General features: G+C 42.5%; 1 protein-coding gene across 1 annotated transcript in view; it reads right to left on the reverse strand.

The window, feature by feature from the left end:
• MYCBP2 (MYC binding protein 2) overlaps window positions 1-24,181 on the reverse strand; it is a gene marked incomplete in the record, with an annotated part of 5,088,083 nt that overhangs the window by 1,876,276 nt on the left and 3,187,626 nt on the right. The window contains 1 exon segment of the mRNA XM_044072904.1: window positions 23,369-23,541. Within this exon segment, the coding sequence (XP_043928839.1) occupies window positions 23,369-23,541 (173 nt within the window).

Genomic DNA, 24,181 nt, shown 5'->3' on the forward strand with positions numbered 1-24,181 from the left:
GAAGTACGGAGGGTCCGGGATGGGATGTAGATGGAGACTAAGGAAGATAGAGATGGACAGAAGGAGGGGTTATAAAGAATAGAGTGTAGCATATGAAACTGATAATATAGCAGAAACTGGGGAAGTTCAAGCCATTGAAGAAAGTTTAAAGAAATGCAGTGGTGTGAGTTGTATGTGGAGTTAGTAATGAATCTGGCTATTTTATGGTAAGTCTGTTGCAGTTTGTTTAGAGTGGAGGCCTGAATATTGGTAAGAACTGGGGCGGTGTATAAGAGGGAGGGAAGGAGGAGTGCCTGGCCCAGGGTAAGTCTAGATTCAGGGATTAGGAATTTTTTGTTCCGATATAGCAGACCTAGTTTCTGGTTTGATTTTTTATACATTGGAGTATGTGTAGGTTGAACTTGAGTTCATCATCGAGTCTTGTGTGGGTGTCAGGTTGGATGTTTGTATTGTTAGAAGATGTAATAAAAAAGGAGGTTTTGGGATGAGAAAGAGAATGGGGAAGGAAAAGTAGAAGTTTGGTCTTTTTGGGATTTAGGATCAATAGGTTGTGAGAGAGCCATTGTTCAGTGGATAGTAGGGCCTGCTGGGTCAGGGAGTGTAGTTCAGGAATGTTATTTGAGATGGATATAAGTGTGGAGTCATTGGCATACTGAATAAGGGAGGATTCTTTGCATGAGGTGTAAAGATCATTGGTGAAGATGTTAAACAAAAGGGGTCCTAAGATGGAGCCTTGGGGAACACCAGTGTAGATGGGAAGGAAAGGTGAGGAGGATGAGAGCCATCTGACAGATTGTTCCCTGCCAGATAGGTAACTATTAAACCAGGCAAGTGTGGAGGGGGACAGGTGGAGATTTGCGAGTTTGGATAGTAGTAGAGGATGAGAGACAGTATCGAAAGCTTTGGAGAGATCTAGGAAGAGACAGGAAATGAGTTTATTGTTGTCTAGGGCCTCTGCAATGATATGAGTGAAGGAGAGGAGGGCAGTGGTGGTGCTGTGGTGAGGACGAAATCCATGTTGGGTAGGGGTAAGCAAGCGGTGTGTGAGGAGGTGATTCAGAAGCTGTGAGTGAATATATTTTTCTAGTATTTTGGAGAGGGGGGACAGAATGGCAATGTGTCGGTGGTTTGAGGGGTCAGTGGAGTTTCCACTTTTATGAAGAGGGATAGTGAAGAAAGATTTCCAAAGGGTGGGGACAGTTGATTCCAGAATAGATCGATTAATTAGTATAGATACAAGATAGGCAATTGAGTCGGCAGCAAGTTTGAGGAATGTAGGAGATTGATCGTCAGTGGAAGGAGAGCAAGGTTTTAGCTTGAGTAGTAGAGATTTGATGTAAGTAATGGGAACTGGCTCAAAAGAAAACAAAGTTGTGTTAGTGGGACTTAGAGAGGTGGGTGTCGAAGTAGAGTTTGGCTTAGAGGTTACCAGATTTTGGATGGAAGAGATAAAGTGTTTATTCAGGAGGGTAGCTTCCTTAGAGGAAGAGTTAGGGTATGGGGAGGGATTAGAGGGCTTTCCAGGATAGAGGATGTTGTTGAGAGTTGACCAAAAGTTTCGAGGATTGGATTTGTTGTTAAGCTGAGCAGAGCTATAATATAACTTTTTGTCATTAGTTGTATGTTTTTTTGCAAGGTTCCTCAGTTGTCTGCATTTTTGAAGAAAAGGTGGTTGTTTAGTTGTAGTCCAGGTTTTCCAAGCATGATCTCTTTGTTTCGTAAGGGACCTAGTCTCTTTGGAGAGCCAGGGAGCATGGTTTGATTTTACTCTGATCTTCCTAGAGGGAGCTAAGGAGTTCAGAGTATTCATGAAGATGCTATTGAAAGTGCTTACAGCATCATTTAGGGGGAGGTGTTTTAGGATGGACTAATCTATGTTGTGGAGAATGGAGTTAAACTGGGTGGAATTGAAAGTCGATAGTTTTCAGCAGTCTTTGATAAGGTGGGGTTTAGGAATATGGGAGTAGTGTCTTAAGATGGTGGTAGGGAGATGTTCACTGAGGGAGTCAGGTAAGGTGGTGGGATTGTGGTATTGGTGGGGGGAATTGGCAAGGATCCAGTCTATGACAGAGCTGGAAGTGGAATTTTTATGGAAGCGAGTGGGAGATGTTATAAGTTGGTGGAAGCTATGTAGGTGGATACTGAGTGGGGGGGGGGGGGAGTCAGTTGTGAGTTTGGACCAATCAATGTTGACATCACCAAGGATAAGTGTCTCATATATGTTGTGGGAGAACCAGGATAGGATGTTTTCAAGAATGGGCAGATTGTTACCAGGAGGAAGGTAGAGGCAATTGCAAGTTTTTTGTGGGGATTCAGATGACAGTTAAGGATGATGATTTAATCTGGGAGGACGTCAGAAATTGGCAAAGGGTATGCTGACAGGTTAAGAATGTTTGAGTAGAGGATGGCCACCCCACCACCTTTTTTTACAGGTCTATCAGATCGGAAGATATTATAATCTGGTGGGAGTATTTGACTATTTGAGATTTGTGGCTTGAGCCAGGTTTCAGATAGGGAGAGGATGTGAGGGGTATTGAGAGCTATCCATGAGTGCAGCTCAGTGACTTTATTTGCTAGACTCTGAATATTCAATGAGTAAATAGTTAAGTATTTGGATGGAGATGGTTGTTGTGACTGAGGTTGGTGACTGTTAGAGGAGTAAGATGGGGGCAGTATAGAGGTAGTTTTGGGGAGAGAAGAGGGACCAGGGTTGAGATGGATATCTCCAGAACAAAGTAGGTTTTTAGTGAGGAGAGACTGTGCAGTAGATGCTAGATGGAGTTTGTATAGTTTTGACTTAGCTTTGTGGAAAGGTTTAAAAACCTATGTTATGGATAGTTTATATAGACTTGAGGTAGAGGAAGTGAAATTAGGGGAGATAGTAAAAGATGAAGTAGTTGGATATATGTTGCACGAGTCAGAAGTTGGTGAACATTGGAGTGGGTCAGAGAGATTGGAGTAATAAGAGGTGGAGATAGAGAGAATAAGTAGTAGTGTAGAAGATATTAGAAAATAATACATGTTGGAATAAAATATGGTCAGATAGAGTAGGTATAGAGGAAGTGGTGATGACAAGATTGACAGATTAGTACGGTGGTTGTGGCAAAAAGGCAGGAAGTGGAATTGTAGTGGCTAGTGGGACAGGAAGGGGAAGGATAGTTAGGTATAAAGGTAATTATAATGGGGGTGGGTGGGTGGGGGAGCGAGGTAAAAGAATGTACCTGCTCAGTTTCTCTGCTAGCACGCTGGACTTCCCTGGAACGCACATTGCTAACAAAAAGTCGTTGGAGGAGATTGCCATTGCCACTTAGTGCTTCTTGACACAGGGGGTATAATTTGGCTCCTCCTTGTTTGTTGATGTACCAAACCACTGACATATTTTCTGTTTGTACTGCAATCACTACTGATGGGAGAGCTTCCTGAAAGCCTTGCAATGCTAAAAGCACTGCCCTCAACTCCAAAACGTTTCTATGCAAATGTACCTCTTTGGGAGACCACATACCTTGGACTTTGCTGGACCATCTATCTCAGGTATTCCCCCCACCCCAGCTGGGAAGCATCCATGGTCACTATGGCCTTGGGTTAAGAAGGGACAAATAAATGGCCCTGTAGCAGTTGTTCGGACAGAGTCCACTACATCAGATCTTTCATTCACAAATTGGTGATTCATATCCGGGTGGATAAGGGTAGCTGAAAGTACTGACCATTGAGATGCCATCATCCACTGATGAATCCTCATGTGGAATTTGGCCAGCGGAACAAAGGTTATTGCTGCTGCCATCGAACTTAGTGCTTTTAGGACTAGGCAACCTGGGACTGTGGTACTTAAAAGTATCTTGCTGACTTGCGATCTTAAAGTTCAAACTCTGGAAAGAGGAAGTGAGGTTATTGTTGATCTTGTATTGAGTAACGCCCCTATGAACTCTACAGTTTGAGATGGGTGAAGATGTGATTTTTTTGAAATGTATGGTTATGCCTAACCGTCCACAAGTGTGGATTACTTTTTCTCTTGCTATGATGAGTTGATGCCTAATCAGGGTGGAGATAAGCCAGTCTAAGTAAGGAAAAGCCCTGAATCTGTGCGGTCTCAAGTGAACTGCTACCACTGCCATGCATAACACTCTGGGGACTGTGGTGAGACCAAAGGGTGGTGCTCTGAACTGGTACTGACTAGCTCCCACCCAGAAGTGTAAGAATTTCCTGGATCATCTGTTTATTTTATATGATAGCATGCATCCTGGAAATCTACTGAGCACATCCTTTTCCAAAAACGGAAGAATGGACTAACTGTGACCATTCAGAACTTTGTCTTCCGAACAAAGTTGTTCAGATTGTTGAGATCCAGAAGTTGCCTCCCATCCCCTGCTTTCTTTGGCACTAAAAATAATCTTGAGCAAGTTCCAGAACCTTTCTGGTCTGGGGGGGATCACTTAGATTACTATTTTGCTTAGCAACTTTTGTACTTGAATAGCTGCTTGTTCCCTCTGACTGGGTGGAACATTGGGGATTTTCCTGGAAATGAGAGGAAGAAGTTTAAACAGAACTGTACATCCTCTGCACCCAAGCATCTTTTGTTATTTCTAGCCTGGCTCTCTGGTTCAGGGACAAAAGACCCCTGATTGCCTCCACAGGGGGACAATCAGGCCTCCTTTCAGGAGCGCTGGAAGGGTTTGCCAACGAAAGATTCTCTGGACCCTAGATGTTGTGTGCCTCCTCTGCCGTGAGGGTGGCATCTACCATTTGAACTTCCCCCTCTGCCTCTGGGGAAGATCCTCCACGTGTCCTGGAAAGATCCTTGTGATTTCTTGAACTACATCTTTCCACCACCTTGTTGATTCCTCAAAAAGGATCTTTGGGGGGGGGGTGGAAAAATGTATGCCTACGGCAGAAAGGCTTTTCCCATCCTTCTAACACCTGGATAATGCATCTTTTACTCTGAGCGAAAAAGAGAGGTGCTATCAAAACGAGCATTGGCAAACACAGTTTTATAAGGCTCCTAATGGCTATGCCTGAACCCACTGTCCTTGAGGATCCTTCTGCCACATTAGAAATAAGCCTCATGGTGAGTTGGATATCGACTGTAAGTTGGCCAGCTGAGAAGTGACAGACTCTTTCATCTCTTCAGATACAGTACCAGATCCCTTTGGTAAAATGTGCCAAATATTTCATAGACTGTAAGGCAAAGGTCAGTGAAGTACAGACACACTTCCCGAATCTGTCCATCACTTGCAACTCCTTGTCAGGAGGATGAACAGAGGTACTTTAGTCAGCAAATTCCTTTTTGGTGGCTGCCACCACGACCGTGGCATCAACAGGAGGACCTTTTGACAAAAACTGTTTGCCCTCCAGGGGAGTCACAATCTTATCTAGCTTCTAGTGAATGGGCTCTATGGCATCGGGTTCCTTCCATGTCCTCCTTGACACCAATTCTTGGAGCTTGTCAGCAGGTAGGGTCATCCAGGAAGTAGATGGCCTGGTAGCAAAAGCCTCCAGTAGCACAGATTCCTCCAACAAAGGGTTGTTGGGCTTCCAGACACCTCTCTGCTTCAAGATCTCAAGGGTGTCTGAATGAGACATTTTCAGGAGGTGACCATGGGGACTGCTCACCCTCATCAAAATCTGTGTCCTCAGTGACCGATTCAGGGGAATCTATATGCTTCCTCTAGCATGTCCTCTTCTTACAGACTTCCTCCATGGGATACTCTGGGGCGGTATCAGAAGAGGAGGGAATACCCTGGTGGGAAGCCTGGGGTTCTGGTATCAGCTGTCCTAGTAAAGATGGTAGTTGAGATTCAAAGCACAGAGGGGGAACAGAAGTTGATATAGCATCCAAAGGGGGATGAACCACCTGGGTCTGAGGTGCAGACAGAGCTCTCTCCAAAACCCTAAAGACAAACAGTCCTGGAGAGGGAAAAGGACCCAGATACAAGAGAGTAAGCCTCTGATCTCTAGTCTTGTCCTGCTCCGAGGACAGCCGCCCCAAGGCCAAAGTTGGATCTGAGCTAACCAACTCGAGAGTTGCCGAGATTCAGAGATGGCTCCAAAACCCTTGGAGTCGACTGCAGCACCTCGGACCTGACGGAGCAGAATTGGCTCAATGAGCTCTCTGGATCTGACTGGACCAAAGAGCTCAGAGCAAGTCTCGGATCAGAGGATACAGGGATCCGCCAGCAACTGAGATCCGAGGGCTCCGAAACCTGGATAGGAGTCAAAGGAGGAATTGGTAATGGAGGAGTTGTGGATGCATAGGGCTCCCAACCGGATGGGGTAGGAGCCGAGAATGGGGCAGGCTGGCTCTGCACCAAGATCATCTTTCTCAATAGCCTCTCTACATCTTCTTTAGTGAGACTTCTAGATGACCGTGTGGATAGACCCGATGGAGATTTTGGTCTATCCAAAAAGGGAGAAGCCACTCTTGATGGAACCGGGTCCAGCAAAGGGGAGTACCTTGTTCTAGGTAGAGTCGATAAGGTAGCTATTTGATCGGAGGTCTTCAGATCTGACTAATCTTCACTCTTCAGAGACTTCAGATCCAAAGAAGCCGTCGGATCCAAAGACTTGTACATGGACTTGGACAAATCTGAAGAGGAGGCTGGATCCAATCATTTTTGTTTCTTTTTCGAAGGATCCTAAACAACTATAAGAACCGAAGAAGATCTTTTCACAAATTTTTCTGAGGACCTGGAGAATGCAGAAGAGGTGCTTGGAGAAGTAAGAGATGTCTTCTTTAGGTTTTTCCTTGGATGGTCCAGATATGACTGTCAAAGGATGAAGGAAAAAAACCCTTTAGAATAACCTTATTTCTACAATCTACCAATGCTTTATGGTTTACTATCCGCGGTGGTGCAGCGGTAGCGTTGTTGCCTCACAGCAAGAGGTTCTCCCGTTTGATTCTCAGCTGGAGTGCGGGGAGTGCCTTCTGTGTGGAGTCTGCATGTCCTCCCCGCAATTGGGTGGGCGTTCAAAAGATATGCGTAAATGGGCGTGCCTTCGTTGAAGGTTGAACGTTGAGCTGGCACCTTGGCGTTCATCAAAATCTACTGCCAATCATTAGCGGACCGGAATTCCGCTGTGGCGACCCCTAACCGGGAAAAGCCAAAAGACAAACAACAACAACCAACGCTTTATGGTTTAAAGTGTGGCAGATCGTGCAATTCACCTAGAGCTGGAGAGGGCCTAAGCAAAAAACATACAGAGTGTGCAAGTCAGACATAGGAATCTTCTGACTGCATTTTCCACGTTTTTTTGAACTCTGTCAGGCCCTTTTCCTTGTCAGCCATCACCAAAGCAAAAGAACAAGAACAAAAACCACAACAGTAGTAAATCAGTATAAAAATTACAAATTTAAATGAAGAAAAAGTTTTTTTTTTTTTTAAGTTCAGAAAAAGAAAGAAAGGGAAAGACAGTACCAACAATGGCACTGAAGACTACAACAAATCAGAGAAGAAAGAGATAGTAACTAGAAACACCGCTGATGGTAAAAAGGAGAAAACAGATATTTTGATGAAAAAGGGTAAGATCTGTCATGCTCCAACAAGGTCGGAGCTGACTGGATCAGAGATGTCATCAGAGCCGAGGAAAGAATAGCCACTGGATCTGACATATAGACTCTGGTAACCTCCGGATTCAAGGGCTCTAAAGCAGGACATAAGATCGGAGGAGTAATCAATTGCACAATGGTAAGACATTGGCTCATGGATCCATGGATGGAGAAGGCAAAACCCCATCTGTACCTGCGTCCTGAGGAATCTCCTCATCATTCTGTCTACTTCCGCTTCAGAAATATTCCAGGAAGATCTAATGGAGGATGAAGTGGAGTGAGGTCTGGAAGGTTTCTGTGGGGTCCCCTGGAGAAAGGCAGACCTTAAGTTTGGAGACACGACTTCCAAGGGGGAGGCAGAAGTCCAGTGTAGCGGAGAAGTCAGTAATGTCTGTCGGATCCGAAGGCTTCAGATCCGACAATTTCAAAGTCTTGGCAGGTGCCTCAGTAGTAGCCCTTTTTGGAGACCAGGCAGGAAAACATTTTTGGTGCTCCCTGGGCTCCTTTTGTTCCTTAGTGGGGATGTCTGAAGATATAGCTGTAGAGAAAGTAGTCTGAGGGAGAAGACCCTTCAAAATTAGTTTGTTGCAAAGGTCACTAATGGCTCCGCACTGAAACTCACACAAATGTCGCAATTTATAGCTAAGCGGCCAGGACCTAAACAATACACTCACTCCCTGTGGTCATCAGATTGTGGGATCTTGTGCTCACAGGAAGTGCATTTTTTGAACCCAGCTGGCCTGTCAGATTTCTCAACCATGATGCAAAAGGAGAAACTAGTAATATTGTCTAACTATATTTTTTTTTAAGAAAGAAGGAATTAGAAGGAACTACCAACAATGGTAATAAAGACTTATACCAGCTGGTATAAAAAAAGTTTTAAAAGTGACAGAGAAACCTGAAAAAAAAAAACAAGATTGTTTTTGAGGGTAAGGAAGGGTAATAACAATATAAGAGCAGAAAATTTAAAGTTTAATCTCTAGATACACTCAAGACCCACAAGGAGCTAAGAGAGAGAAGGAAATCCTGACCTGCTCATGGCAAACGAGCTCTGAGGTAACCGGGAGGACAGGGGCATTGTGGGTAAAAAAGGAGCTGCAGTGTCAGATCCTAAAACTATAGAAGCAGCAGAGTTTGATCCTAACCCACAGATTGAGGAACAACTGAAAATGGCAAAATATCTTCAAAATTCATCCTATTTTCATTATGAATTGCTCAACTTATCCAATGTATTATCTACTCTGCCCCTCATACATCTATTGAGAATATTCTTATAAAACTCCTCCAGACCTTGCATCTTGGACAAAAATATTTCACTCTAAACAGCAGACTAACTAGAGTTTAATATATTCTGGAAGACTTTAAAAATAACTGTTTGCTAATAAAACTCTGGGTCCAGAACTCCTAATCCCACTGATGTGCTAGATAAAGTGAGGATTCTCCATAAGAACCTACTGCACATTATCATCCAACAAACATACTGAAATGGGATTAGCATGTATCCTGTAGAACTTTACAGCAGGAAAAATGGGTACAGCTTGCACTAAATACAGAATTTGTGAAAGAATGAATCTCCATACTGATGTAATCCTCTGTTGAAAATCCAATTTTTAAATCTCACTAATGTGTGAAATAACTGTTTTATGTCTTAGAAAGCTATTTACATCCTAGAACTATATTTTTTAAGTCAGGAACAATATTAACTCCCAGAAATTTAACAGAAGTTTGGAGGATCGCAAAAGGATATTTATGGGTAATACCACAGTTTTAGAACTATTAAGTTTATAACTACGTTTTACCAAATTGTTCTATTATAAACTTAAGTGGGTCTAGCTGCTAGTAAGGACCACTCAGGTAAACTATTACGACATCTCCATAAACTGAAAAAGTATAGTCTGAGTTGCCTACACAGAAGCCTAGATCCTTTTGCAGTCTTAATTTGCTTGCAAATGGTTCTAAATACAAGGCAAATAAGAGCAGGGAAAGGGGACATCCCTGCCTGATTCCTCTAAGTATACTAAATGGTGAAGAAAGCAGACACCCAAGCTTTATCCTAACCTTGGCATTTGCATAGAGATTTTGCACTGATTGTATAAATCCAGGTGGAAAACCAAAACAGGCAAAGATGACCATCAAAAATTGCCAGTTGAATTAGTGGAATATCTTTTCAGCATCAAATCTCAATAACAAAGTGGTTTGGAACACTGCTGTTCTTCAACTATTATAAACAGGATTTTTAATTAATTGTCATAAGTCTGCCAACCCTTAACAAACCCCATCTGGTTTAAATGAATCAGGCTGGGTAGCCAGGCATTAAGTCTATAGGTCAAAATTATGGTAAACAGCTTGTAGTCAGTGTTACTGACTGAAATAGGGAAGTATGAGGTCAGGGAAAGAGCATCTTTCCCTGGTTTTAATATAAGGGATACTGGGAATCTCCCAAGCTTCTGCGGCAGGGGAAGCCTGCAAGTACTGCATTTCCTAACCTGAGAAATATCTTTAATCCATTCTTTCCCTGCTGCTTGGATAGTTTCTAAGCTGACAGCATCCTGACCTTGGGTCTTACCGTTCTCTGCTTTCGTTAGTACTAACTCAAGCTCCTCCTCCATTAAGTAGATAAAAGGGTTTTGTTTCTGAACAGTGGTTAAACTGGGGTAGCTTAAGGCCATGAAAAAGAGGTCTAGCTTGTATGTGAGGGACAAAGGGGTCTCCAGTAAATAGGGAGTCAAAACAGCCATAAAATCTCTTGAGGATTTGTTTAGGGGTATGCACAATACCTGGGTTAGGGTCCCTAATTTTAGTAAAGGCCAAAGAGACCATCAATGCTACCTGTTGAAACACTGCAGATGGGTACCAGCCAATAAAAACATTCTTTTTCCCCTAATTTTGAAAATTCTCAGTTAAGGACATTGCTCCAAACTATAGACCAGTCAACGAAGTTACTCCCTAATGGATTATGTTGGGAATGCAACATTCTCTAGTTAGACCCAGATTAAAATTCACTAGTACTTAAACAGTCTTCTCTACAATGGCCTCAGCTGTATGGCATCATGTGCCATCTTAAACCAGACAAGAAGGCACACTAGACAGTTTAAAAAAATACACTAAAATAAACTTGTTCAAAGAAGAATCATGCTCCTGTTACAAAGAAAAAGGGTAGCCTAAACATATCATCACATCAAGCAGGTAGGAAATTAAGCCAATTTATCATCTAAATAAAGTCCCTCAAAGTTCTGTTCACATCAGAGAATAATGTGAAAATAAATACGTTACCCATTATCTTCCTCTCTCCATTTGTTGTCATGTGATGCAAAAAGCTTCCTACATATACACATTACAAACATCTCCATAATTTGTTTATATTCTGTTTGCACAGTCTGTGCTGCAACTGTCATCCTGTACATCAAATTTAGAGACTGCAAATATCTGCATATGTTTTGCAACTTGTTTAATGAGTATACTTTGTAATGTGTTTAACTGACATTTGTTTATCACCTTAGAAGTTCTGAAGCATCTTATTTGTTCCACTTTTCTTGTTTTACACAATTACTACAACTGTTGCCCTATGGATCTGGGTCGTGACAGAAAAGGATCTGAACACAAGCTCACCTACCCAGTTATCAAACAAAATAAATATAAATAATATGTCCTAAATGGACAACAATTTCCTATGTAGAACAGTCCACTTCCCCATCTTCTTGGAACAACTCACAGATAATAATGACTAGTTTCATACTTAATCACATTCTCTCTACCGAACATTCTTAGAAATATAGCAATAACCCATGGCTGGGTGTGGGTAATGCTGGATTTACCCACGGCTGGTGTGGTTTGGTCAAGAGGGCGAAGCATTATCCACACCCAGCCGTGAGTTATTGCTATTAGTCTGTGATGTGTTACCTTTGTGTTGTTATTTAGGTTTTTGTTTGTTTTACTTTGTATTCTTCCACTTTTAGTGAGATAAAATAGTCCACACTTTCAGTTTGTGTTTACTGTTTATTTGTGTTTTAGTCTTGTCTTAGTAAAATGGTTCTTATTCTGACTGTGAGGTTCAGGGATGTCTAGTCATTTAACTGAGGGAGGCACGCTGTGGGAGAGTATGAATGTGAGTTTCTGATTGATGCGCTTTTAAGTGCAAGCAGAATGACTCTGTGTGGTAGTGGGATAAAGCACAAGTCTTTAGGAGAGAGCCTTGTTTTTTTTTTTTTGTTTAGAAATTTATGGGCTGGGATTAGGATCATTTGTGAATAAGTGTGTGCTCCCTTCTAAAGCTGAGTTTTGAGGCATTTGAGTGCTTTTGTATATTGTTTGACTGTACTCAGCCACTGCATCTGCTTCATCTATTTTTCTTCACGCTTTCTTTGCAAATGTGCATTAGTACCGCTGTTGAGAATGTGTGTGTTACTTCAGCAGCAGTATGAAAAAGGTGGAAAATATTTCACTGATATCACCATTTGTCTTGCAACATTTTTCTGTTTAAAACAAGGTTTGTATTTTTTTGAATCGGGGCATGTTCGTTTATTAATTGTAGTGACGTTGGTGTAAGTGCATTTGTTGGCTACTTGTTTTACATTTGGGAGTTAACCACAGACTAAGGCTACACTTTCCGAATGAGTTCAAGCTTTTGATTTGTTGTTTATATTGTGTCATTTAATTACAGAGAGGGAGTCATTCTGCTTGTCCACGAATGCTGCTGAAAAGTACGGAAAGTTTTTTATTGAAGTTTTAATGTAGTGAGATGATTATTATTTTGTGGAGAATGTTAGTTATGAATTCTGTATACTGTATTCACGGGCTGCATGATACATTAGCGGCCAGAAGTTTTAGTTTGGTTACTTTGGATTTACAATATGCACACTGGTTGGATTGGCCAATCAGAGTGCACGTTTCTCGGCTTTGCCAAGTTGCCATTGTATAATATCTAATTTACAATTGTTGCTCATATAAAAAACAAACTACTGAGAAATAAGTTGCCATCCTGAGAAAGTACAGTTGTGTACCTACCAGAAATGTAGATGTTCGTGTGTATTCACTGTTACAGTCATTACTCTTGGGTTATCCTGCTGGCAGGCTACCCTCAGTCGGCCAGAATTCCAAAGTCTAGGTCCGGCATCGGTTGCTGTCACCTCTTCCCTGATGTCAGTGCGCCAGGGGTATAAAAGATGCAGCAGACAAAATTTTCTTCAGTTTTTCTTGCCCCAGATGTCAGGTGCCCCAAATTGGTAGGCTGAAAAATATGCCAATAAAAATGCATGCACAAAAATAACAATTCCTTCATCTACAAGCAAATACACCAAATAGGTTGTATAGGACAGAGAAGTGCAGATAAGTCCCAGCAAAGAAAAGGGGGATGGTGGGTGGGTAACCTGGACTGCAACAGTGAATACACTCGAACATCTACATTTATGGTAGGTACACAACTGTACTATGTTCATCGTGTTTCACTGTTGCAGTCATTACTCTTGGGTTGAATCCCAAAGCTGAGGATGGGTGGCTAGGCTAAATAGGATTAGGAGAGGCTATGCGGCCCTGCAGAACTACAGTGGCAAAGCCTGCTCTGGACTTAGAGTAAAGAGGTAAGTCTTAGTGCTTTGAGAAGGTGTGCACTGAACTCCAGGTTGCAGCCTCTAAGATATCTTTGGATGGTATTCCTCTGAGGAAGGCTGCTGAATTGGCTGCTGCTCTGGTGGAATGAGGCCTAATGCCCTTAGGCACTGATTTGCCATGTTGAGAATAGCAGAAACGGATGCAATGGCCTATCCATTTAAAAATAGTCGGTTTTGAGATGGACATTCCTTGTGAGCATGCAGCATATGACACTACAAGTTGCTCAGTCTTTCTGAAAGTTTTAGTTCTGTCCAAATAGAAGCGTAACTGCCTGTGTATGTCCAAAAAATGCAGAATTTTCTCAACTTTGTTCTGTGGATTTGGATAAAAGGTAGGCAAGTGAATGGTTTGGTTGAGGGCCACAATGGACACCACCTTAGGCATAAATGTTGGGTTTGTCCTCAGAGAAACCCTGTCCGGATGAAAAATTATGAAAGGTTCCACAGCCATGAGTGCTTGTAACTCCGAGACTCGCCTTGCAGGGGGTATTGCTAGGAGCAGAGCTGTTTTCCAGGATAAGAATTTTATATCTGCTGTTGATGCTGGCTCGAAAGGAGGCAGTGTGAGTTTTTCCAAAACATAATTGAGGTCCCAGGCCGGAATTGGTGCTCTCCTTAGCGGCTTGATGTTTTTGGCCCCTCTGAGGTACTGCCTTATTAAAGGATGAGAAAAGATAGGTGGTTCCGTATTGTAATGGGCTGAAATGGCAGAGGCATGAATCTTAATTGATGAGAAAGAAAGGCCTTTGTTCAGCATCTCAGTTAGGTATTGTAAAATCTGAGGGATATTTGGTACACACGTGTCAATGCCTTGTTCCTGGTTCCAAGCACAGAATCTCTTCCATTTTTCTGCATAAGATTTTCTGGTACTGGGCCTCCTGGCCTCCAAGATAACATCCATAACAGCTTTTGAAAGAGGAGTGCTATGAATGGCTACATTATCTGCCATGTTGCCAGATTTAAGGTCCTGAGTTGGCTGTGCAGGATCTGACTGTTTTGTTGGTCAGCAAGTGAGAAGTTTGAGGCAATATCCATGCTGGACCTTGAGACAAGCTCTTTAGGATTGGGTACCAGTGCTGGCGTGGCCAGTCTGGTGCAATCAGTATCATTTTTGGCTTCTCTTGCCTGACCTTTAGGAGTACCCTGGGAAGGAGAGGCAGTGGAGGAAAGGCATATACTGTTAGATTTTTCCAGCTGAAGGATGGGGCGTCCACTTTCCATACTTGCTTGTGATAAATCCTTGTGCAAAATCTCTGCAATAGGCAGTTGTGAGGGGAGGCATATAGATCTATGTCTGGGCATCCCCATTTCCTTATTATCATGCTGAAGACTTGTGGATCCAGTTTCCATTCTTGGGGATCCATGAGGTTTCTGCTTAGTTCATCTGCCAGTGTATTTGTTTTTCCTGGCAGGAATTGTGCTTGCAGGTGAACTTGAAAAGCCAATGTTGTGTCCCATAAGGCCATTGCTTGTCTGCAGAGGGGGTAGGAATGTGTACCTCCCTGCTTGTTTATGTACCACATGACCGTAGTGTTGTCTGTCTTTATCAGTAACTGTCCTGGATGCAGCAGGTCCTTGAAAGCTGTCAGGCATTTTGAACAGCTAGCATCTCTCTTTGATTGATGTGAAGATGCATCTGGTTTGCAGGCCATGTGCCCTGAACACATTTTCCTGCCATATGGGCCCTCCAGGCATAGTCTGATGCATCCACTGTCAGTGTCTGTCTGGCTGTGGATAGACTGAATAGCAGACCCCTGTTGGGGTGACAGGCTTCTGTCAACCATCGAAACGCCTGCTGCAGGCAGGGAATGGGTGCAATTACTGTCTCCAGGCTGTGGCAATGCTGAGTCCAAACACTTTTTAGATACCATTGTAGTTTCCTCATATGCAGTCTGGCATATGGAGTTAGTAGAATGCAGGATGCCAAGAAACCCAAGGCCTGCAAGATTTTCCTTGCAGATAAGTGGGTTTTGGTTGCCAATTTCTTGAAGTAAGTAGTCAGTTGTTTTTGTTTGTCTGGCATGAGATAAGCCATCTGGGCAGTTGTATTTAAGCTTGCACCCAGGAATATTATCTCTTGAGAGGACACTAGTTTTGATTTCTTTTCATTTACTGTGTACCCCAGGCCAATTAGTAATCTTTTTCAAACGCCAGATGCTTTAGAAGAATGTCTTTGTTCTCTGCTTGAATTAGGCAGTCATCCAAGTAGGGATATATTTGAATTCCTTTTTGTCTGCAAAATGCAATTACTGGTACCAGGCATTTTGTGAAGACCCTGTGTGCAGTAGATAAGCCAAAGGGCAGTGCAGAGAATTGGTAATGCATTGAGCCAGCTATGAATCTGTGGTATCTTCTGCAAGATTGTCTGATTGGGACATCCAGGTATGCCTCTTTTAGGTCCAAAGTTATGAGCCAAGCCTTCTTGCCCAGCATGGGCAGTAGCTACTGTAGAGTCAACATCTTGAATTTTGGAACTTCCAGAAAAGTATTTAGTATAGACAGGTCCAGTATTGGTCTCCAGGTTTTGTCCTTTCTGGGTATTAGGAAAAGTCTGGAGTAAAATCCTTGCCCCTGCTCTTGTTGTGGTACTTGCTGAATGGCCCTCATGTCCATGAGGGCTGTAATTTGTTTTTGTGCCTCTGCCTATTGATTGTGTGGCAGGTCTGGCATACCTTTTGACCTTGGTAGAGTGTGAAAATGGAACCTGTAGCCTTGGGACACTATGTTCAGGACCCATTTGTCCTGGGTAACCATTTGCCAATTTGATGAGAAAATTGCTAGTTTCCCCCCTAAGGGGGCTGCCAAAAGAAAAGTGCTTGGATCTGGTAGAGGAAAGTCATTGGGACTGTTTCCTGTAAGGCTGTGATTTGTCTTCTCTGCTTTTGGAGGTAGGAGCACCCCATTGTTTAGGCCTGTATGAGCCTTGGGGCTGAGATCTGCCTCTGGGATGCCTGTATCTGCCTCTTTGTGGTCTGTCTGACACTGGAAAGGACCAATTTTTAGAAGGTCAGTTCCTGCTAAACCTTGGTGGCTGTACCTGTAAGAAATCCTTGACTGTCTGCATGGATTTTGCTTTATCCGCCATTTTTTCAACACTTCTTCTGCTTTAGTACCAAACAAAGTATCATGCTGTAATGGTGCATCTAATAATTTTGCTTTAACATGATCAGGCAGATTCTGTTCCTTTAACCAAGCATGCCTTCTAATAACAGAACGTGTAACAGCGGCCCTGCAAGAGGCCTCCAGAGAATCATAACCACATTGCAAAGTATGCTTTCTCACTTGTTCAGCTGCATGCAATAAATCCTGCAATTCCTTGTTCTCTGAACATTCAGTATTTGTCAACAATTTCTGTTTAAGCAGTGGCATTAAATATTGCTGATATTTAAGCATATGAAACTGACAATTTAAAGCCCTTACAGCCAGGGTAGCAGAAGTGTAGACTTTTTTCCCCCATCTGTCTAGAGCCCTAGAATCCCTATCAGAAGGGATAGGGTTTTTTGCAGTGGAAGCTTTAACCCCTTTGGGACCCTGAGATATAGTTTCTGGGTCAGCAGCGGGGTTTTTATATAGGAATTTATGAGAATCTGGGACCCTGTAGTTTCTGTCTGGCTTAGCAGGTGCAGGGGGTAAAGAGTGAGGGGACAGGTCGGACTCTGAAAATACATCATCTACAATGTCTAGAACAGGTGGAATAGCAAGGGGTCTGTGCTGAGGAAGTAGCAGTCTCTGAGCCTTTTCTTAGATTCAGAATAATCTTGGTTCTCCCAGTGGAAATGCTCCCTCATGGTATGCAGGGTTTCTGCAAAAGAATAATCCTCAGGAGGAGAGGCTGAAGGAATGGATTCTTCAGCATCAGAATCCTCATAGGGAAGCAAGGAGTAATCCTGTTCAGAAGAGGAATCGGAGGAAATAGAAACCTGATCAGAAGAATCATACTCTGTCTCTTGCCTAGGCCTCTTATCTGGAGGGGGATGGGAGCCCCTGATCAAAGTAATTAGGTCTTTGGCCATTTTGAGCATCTGTTTTTTAGGCATGGAAGTCTGAGCAGGAGAATGCTGTACTTGTTTCTTTGTCTTTAGAGCTGCTTTTGTCTTTGTCTTTGAAGCTGAAGATGGCTTAATATATAACTGTGTAGGTCTGAAGACACCCTCAGAAACCGATACCTGCTCAGCGGCTCCGGACCCATCTGAGGGAATGATTTCAGAGTGTCCAATACCTTGAGTATCCAGAGGCCCAGTCGGCTCCACGTGGGAGTCAGAAGCGGCCTGTGGCTCTGAGGTAGCGGGCACCAGGGGCTGCAAAAGCGCCTCACTGAGAACCGGCGAATGGCCTAGCAGGGGCCTCGTCGTCAGTTTTGGACCTCGGATGCCTATCCTTTTCCTTGCGTTTTTTGTAAACTCCGGCTGTCGGCTGGTCCGACGGCATTATATAATTAAATCTTCGGCCAAAGTAATGAAATGCAAAATCGAACTGACGCTTAATAGTGCGTTGGTTAAATCTAGCACAAAACCTACAGCTAGCAACGTTGTGATCAGGGCCTAGGCAAGGAATACAGTAAGAATGAAAATCCTTATGAGGGCAATTGCAAACTGCTTTTGCTTCGGGCACCGTGTGGCAAGAAAGTCTGAAGAAAATGGTGTCGGCTGCATCTTTTATATCCCTGGCGCACTGATGTCAGGGAAGAGGCAACAGCAACCAACGTTGGACCTAGACTTTGGAATTCTGGCCGACTGAGGGTAGCCTGCCAGTAGGATAACCCAAGAGTAATGACTCCAACAGTGAAACACGATGAACATCAGCTAGTCATCCACAATTTGCTGCTCAAAGACAAGTGCTTAACGCACTTATCCTCTGACTAGCACAAAAGCCTCAATTTCCTCTTGTATATCTTTAATTTAATCAGGACATGCAGAGTACACTTCAAACTGTTAAGCACAGTTTATCAAATATTAATTTTTGTAACAAGTTTTAAATTAATTGTATTTGCAATTCATTAAGGTCTGCATCATATATTTGGCAAAGCAAATTCTTTCCATTAAAAAACAACGCTTTACAGATTATGAAAAAAAAATTAAACACTGCAGTGCTTGACATATAAACTATGTTTTTTTCATTCAAGAAAGAAATGAGAAAAATGCATATACTGAAATTTTTGTACTTTACAGACTATAAAAAAATTTAACACCATATTGTTTGATGCATAACCCCTCCCCTTTTCTTTTCTATATAAAAGAAGACAGAAGAATAAACATGTACAGTTAAATTTATTGTCATTTTTGTAACTTGAGGAATACATTCTTAAAGAACTTAACATTCTGTCTATAAAACAGGAAACATTTTCTTCCAGATATACCAAATAGCAAAGAGCTTGTAGTACATTTCTCTCTTGTTCCATTGAAAAGTTTTTTCTTTCTTCACCAAACCACAAGCATCTTGAAAGAATTAAACTCCTTTCCTCTCTTCTGACTGATAAGTCTGTCAATATTTTTTCCAGTAATTTTATGCATGCTATATTTCTACTTTGTCAATAAGGTAGGGCATTTCCCTTTAACAATGCAGTTCTTTTTCCTGGGTTTCACTCTTCATTCCTGCCAATTACCAACCCTTTCCAACATGCTTTGAACTGCACTAGAATTGACCTCAAAGAGACATAATCCAGGTAGCCATAAAGGGAGTTCAGTCCAGCTCCTCACCGCATCATGCCAGAACCACCCTCATGCCAGTAACCTCAAGAATAGGCTTCATTAAGCCAAACCAGGTGACACCTGCATTTAAGGGCATACCCTAACTGTCCCCAGGCTGAGAAACTATGTGGTGTCATGCTGCACCATGATGCAGAAGGCATTTTCCCTTTATTCTTATCCCTGCTAGAAAATTTGACAAGTGTATTGCTACGGAAGGAAGGAATGCACAAAAGTGGTTCTATGGTACATGCACCACCTTCCAGCTAGAGTGCCAGGCACTGCTTGTTGCATACCAAATTCATATTGTGACTCTTCACTATGCTGCTATACAAGCCCAGAGTCCACATAAAGCCACTAAGCAGTGAGAAGAGCTATCTACTCCACCCATCTCTCAAAAATGGACGATGGATGAAATGCTTACAGGATAATTCTAACACCACTTTTGGTAAGTAACCTAATCAAAGGGATTTATGATCTACGTGAAAGGCAAGAAATGGATCCCTACACATACCTGCCCAAGGTTCCAAGATCCAGTGAGCAAACATGATGGAAAGTATATCCCATGAGATGAATCTGAAAGCTGTTATGCCAGCAAGTTCAAAAGGTGGATACAGACTCCAAAATTCAAGTCCTATAGAGATGAGGGTTTCTGCAAAGGACACAGAGATGTAGATTTTTTTAAGGAACTGCCTGACTAGCCAGTGCCTAGTCACCATCCTGCCCTCCACAAGATCACAGTAAACTATTTGTTAATTGTGTAAGCCTACTGGGGACACACTTCATTTTCAGGAAAGATCCAGGAGAGATGCCTGATTAAATAACTTGGTCACAGTCACCTAGTAGGCAAATGGGGGCTATGTAAATCAAAACCAGAACTACTGTAGGGTCGAAGTCTAGCACCACAATCTTCAACCTCCATGTCAGAAGAAATACCTGAAACATGCAACTTTGACCATGGACTGAGATGGACTGGGATTAAAAGAATAAAAGAGCCTGAGATAGTCAAAATCACATGTTTGCCTACTTCAAAGACAGCAAAGAAAACCTGCCTACCTGGAGGATAACCTCTTCCACTTAGCTAGAAGATTTCTTAGTGGCTTCCGTCACATCATGTATCCCAGCTTAGACATCTGGTTTGGATAATATTTCTAAACCAGAAGCCATGTGCTAAAGTGTAACCAGATGTACTCTCAGTTTATACATGAAGAGCTCTTTATACTGTTGGGAGAGTTTGAAACACAACCTTCTAAGCGACCAAAGGCAATTAGCATGGGTTTTGGTATTTTTAGCCGGACTCTAAAATAAGGGATAAATCAGACAAAAAGATATTCAGGAATCTCTTGTACCAGAGGAGGGAGTTAAGCACCCACAACTGACTTCTCTACTCTGCTTCATGGAGCAGAAGAAAGAAAGAAGTGTATTGCCCTGTGTGGCAGAAATATTAATTTACAGAGTTGCCCATTCCAGGAAGACCCTAACTATGCAAGGCTCTTGAATCTACAACTCAAAAAATACTGGAGGAGAGACACACATGGAGTCTGTCAGCTTGTACAATTTGCTAGAAATATGAAGTATTGAGAGAGTTATGTCTTACCTGTGGTTTCGTGTTAGATGCTCATCACCTCAGTGCACATAAGGGGTGACCACATATCCTCCTGTTGCTTTTGGTACCATATGACATAATACCAACCTAAATCATCTGGGTCTCCCAGAAGCACTTTCTCCTTCACAGGACTGATGGCTAGGAGAAATGCAAGAAGATCCAATATGTTAAAGTGGAGTTCTCATTCCAAGGAGCCCACATAAGTTGAAAGAAACAGGAGTAAGGATGCATGCCTAAAACTACCAACGAAGCTTCAATTTTTAAAAGCAGCAACAGGTTTGGCTGCAAGAAAGAGATGCATCCACCACTCTTTGGTCCAGCAGGGATCTTACACCAGAAGATCACTGAGTACATGGCTGACACTTGTATAACATTCCATCATTTTTCCATGGCAGCAATGAGTAAAACGTGTCCAGTTCTGTACTGATAAGGATACACAGTGACATGTAATCAGAGAGGGCTTTGCTAACTTATGGTCATAGTCTCAGGAGTATGAGCTCCAAAGACCATACTTAAGAGTTCCAAAAATGAAGTTACCAGAAGAGAACTGTTCAGAAAGGGAACGCATGGAGCTCCTTTTCCTGCAACAATTCAGTCATACCACCAACATCTCTGTAAACACTCCAGACAAGGAGGAAAAACCAAAGTGGTGTCCCCAAAAGTAAATGAAAGAATGCCTTGTGTATACACAAACAGTGATGCAGTACAATGTGTCCATCACATCTAGTGATAATGTCCAAGAACTCTGCAGCAGCAAGGACATTACTTCTAAAGGAATCACCATCGAAGACTTGGTTTATCAGATGTGCTCACTGAAGTCAATGACTGCAAGGAAGGTACAGAAACCTCCTTTCCCTTTTGGAACTAGAAAGGGGCAGAAAAAAAAAATCTCAAGACTCACTCTGAAGGAGGGACAACTTATATAGCCTCTATGAAAGTTAAGTCAAGACCTCCTTTCCAAAAGGTTTCAGGAGATGGTCTGATCTCTGCACAGGTCTTCCTGGGGGAAGGATATAAAAGCTGAATGACTCTATTCTGAACATGTCAGTAACCTGCAAGTGTTTTGTAATGTTCTTCATGACAGGTCAAACTTGAACTACCCAACCACCATCTCAAAGCAGCCATACATGACAGACTTGTGACTGCTGGACTGGTGGAGATGTCATTTTTGACAAATTTGCTGGCATTCCTGGAGAAAATAATTCCAAGTTATACTTAAGGGCATCCTTTACTTGCAAGGGGGTGCAACGTCTTATTGGGAGTGAAAAGGCTGGAAGAGGTGTAGAGGGGTTGAGGAGGGGTCACAAAGGTCCTCAAAAGTTGTGAGGCCCTGCTTCACCTATACAAGATCATCTATCAGTTCCTGTGTGAGAAGGCAGAATAAGACTTTTTCCTTAAACATATACACAGGATGGATGGAGTACTTCACTGAAGGAGAATAACTTCAGAAAAGTCATCTTGCAAAGGCAATGTTCTGAACCTACTGCCTTAGCCCAAGCATCAGCACAAAGCTGCAGAGGGCCACATGGAAGACTACTGTGGAAGCTGTAACAAGGATCTTGACCACCTCTTCCTTAAGCACAGACCCAGAGAGGGTGGAAGACTTTTCAAAAGTGTCCACTGAGTCAAGGAGAACAGACACTTGGATAGGTGAGGCAAAGAGCTGAGCAATCTAATTCCCAATAACGCCATGTAGAATATTCTCATGCTCAGCCCATGTCAAGGCTTTCGATGCCTTGTCTGGTAGCAAAGTGACAAACTTCTATTGTATCGGAGTCCTCAGCTGGTGAGGAGATGAGTTACGTCCCTGCTCTGCAATGCCCAAGCATGATTTCACTCTATTAAATCAGGGGTTGCCACTTTGTGGGCTTGAACAGTGCAATTTGGGTGCTTTCTGGCTGCAAAAACAGAATCTGCAATAGCAAACTGAATTGAGAAGATAGCCTAAGGCTCCTCCTCCTCCTTTCACAAATACTCAGTAAGACACTATGGGGAGGAGAGAGGCCAGAGTCAAAAGTTGACTTCAAAAGCCTCAAGGTTTCCCCAAAGGAAGGGTGATCTGATGGGGTGCTGTACTGGTAGATGATTCACTTTTCTTATTAGTTTCTAAAATAACTGGCTCCAAGTCTTTAACACAGCATTCTCATGGGAGATTGAGGTGGGTGTTGACCCCTTACCCCCACTGCCTAAAGACATGTTAATGAGCATGGATTAGACAAAATGTATAGAATCTTGAATGCAACAGATGGATGCCAGGTGTTAGGAATTATGGTGCTGGCACACAGCACACCTCTGACAAAGATATAAGGTTGTGTTGCATAACCATGATCCCATACTGGAGAGAAAGGTTGCACCATACTTCAAACATCTGTATGAAGTTGAGGACCATAAATGTAAGCCCTTGCACAAAACAGCCAGTAGACCTTCTTCCTGTTGGAGCAAGTGACTCTTGCAAGGCTCAGACACACACAAAGTGAATAGTCTTAAGACACTAATATTTTTATACAGCCAGGCACTGAGTGCTACAAGCCATGATGCAAGATATGATCAAAAATCCAAAGTGTGCAAAAAGTACTTGCAGGTTCAAGAATTAAGTGCACTTTCCCAGTGTGGTGTTTGACACAACAGCATACACATGTGATGTGCATGGCAATCACAGCTGAACTCAAAAGCATCAGGCAAAAAAGTGCAAAATGGAAAAGAAAAAAGGTTACAAGCAGTCTAAATTCACCACTAAGGACCCCAATGTTAGATTGTCTATAATTCTCACCACCAGTGGTAAATAATGTTTTAATGAGGAATTAATCTGCTATGTAAATGCATACTTCCCCAGCTTCATGCACTACTTAAACTACATATATACATAAATATTAACCCACTTCACTTATTAGTCACAGTGTTCAAAATGGATGACAGGTCCAAAAACAAATACCTGGCTAGCCGTCCCCCACTGGATCCTGACACACAGGCAATGAAGTCCTCAAGGAAGGAATGTTCATTACTTTGCAGCTGAATGGGAAGATTGCCCTCAAGAGCTTCAAGGATAGTTGGAAAATGTGACAGCAGCAGCCCCTTTCCAAGAATACCAGTGTGTGATTTGCATACCTACAATGTACAATAAAGCATTATAAAACATTTAATCTTTTAAATCAACCTCACAGTAGTCACACAAAAAATACAATGAAAAATAAAAAAGTTATGTGCTCACCATAATGCTCCTTCTGTGTTTCCCATTTTCATTCTTCCTCAACTGTTGGGTTCAGATCCGATCCTCGGATCCGACTCAGCAGTTATTAAAGCTTGTGGTAACCAAAAAGCTCTCACCCTTCTCCCTTACCCATAATGTACCAACCCCTAACATACCTCAGATCCTTATAAATCCAGAAAAACAGAGATAACACTGATCTTTAAAAAACAACCAAAAAAGTACAGTTTTGTACCTACCATAAATGTAGATGTTCGAGTGCTAATACAGCTGCAGTCATAACAGATGGGTTCTCCTGCTGTCAGGCGGGTCCTCGGTTGGCCGAATTCCAAAGTCTAGGTCCGGCGTCGGTTGTCGTCGCTTCTTCTCTGACGTCAGTGTGACAGGGGTATAAAGGAACCAGCCGACGCCATTTTCTTCAGTTTTTCTTGCCCCAGATGTCAGGTGCCCCCAGAAGGAAGGCAATAATAAATTTCTGTGATAATGCAGTGCTATATAATCAAAATACAGTAGTTGCAAGCAAATACATCATAAATGAAA

This window comes from Protopterus annectens, chromosome 5.part1 (genome assembly GCF_019279795.1).
Source record: "Protopterus annectens isolate FY-2018-M chromosome 5.part1, PAN1.0, whole genome shotgun sequence".
Taxonomy (NCBI): domain Eukaryota; kingdom Metazoa; phylum Chordata; order Ceratodontiformes; family Protopteridae; genus Protopterus; species Protopterus annectens.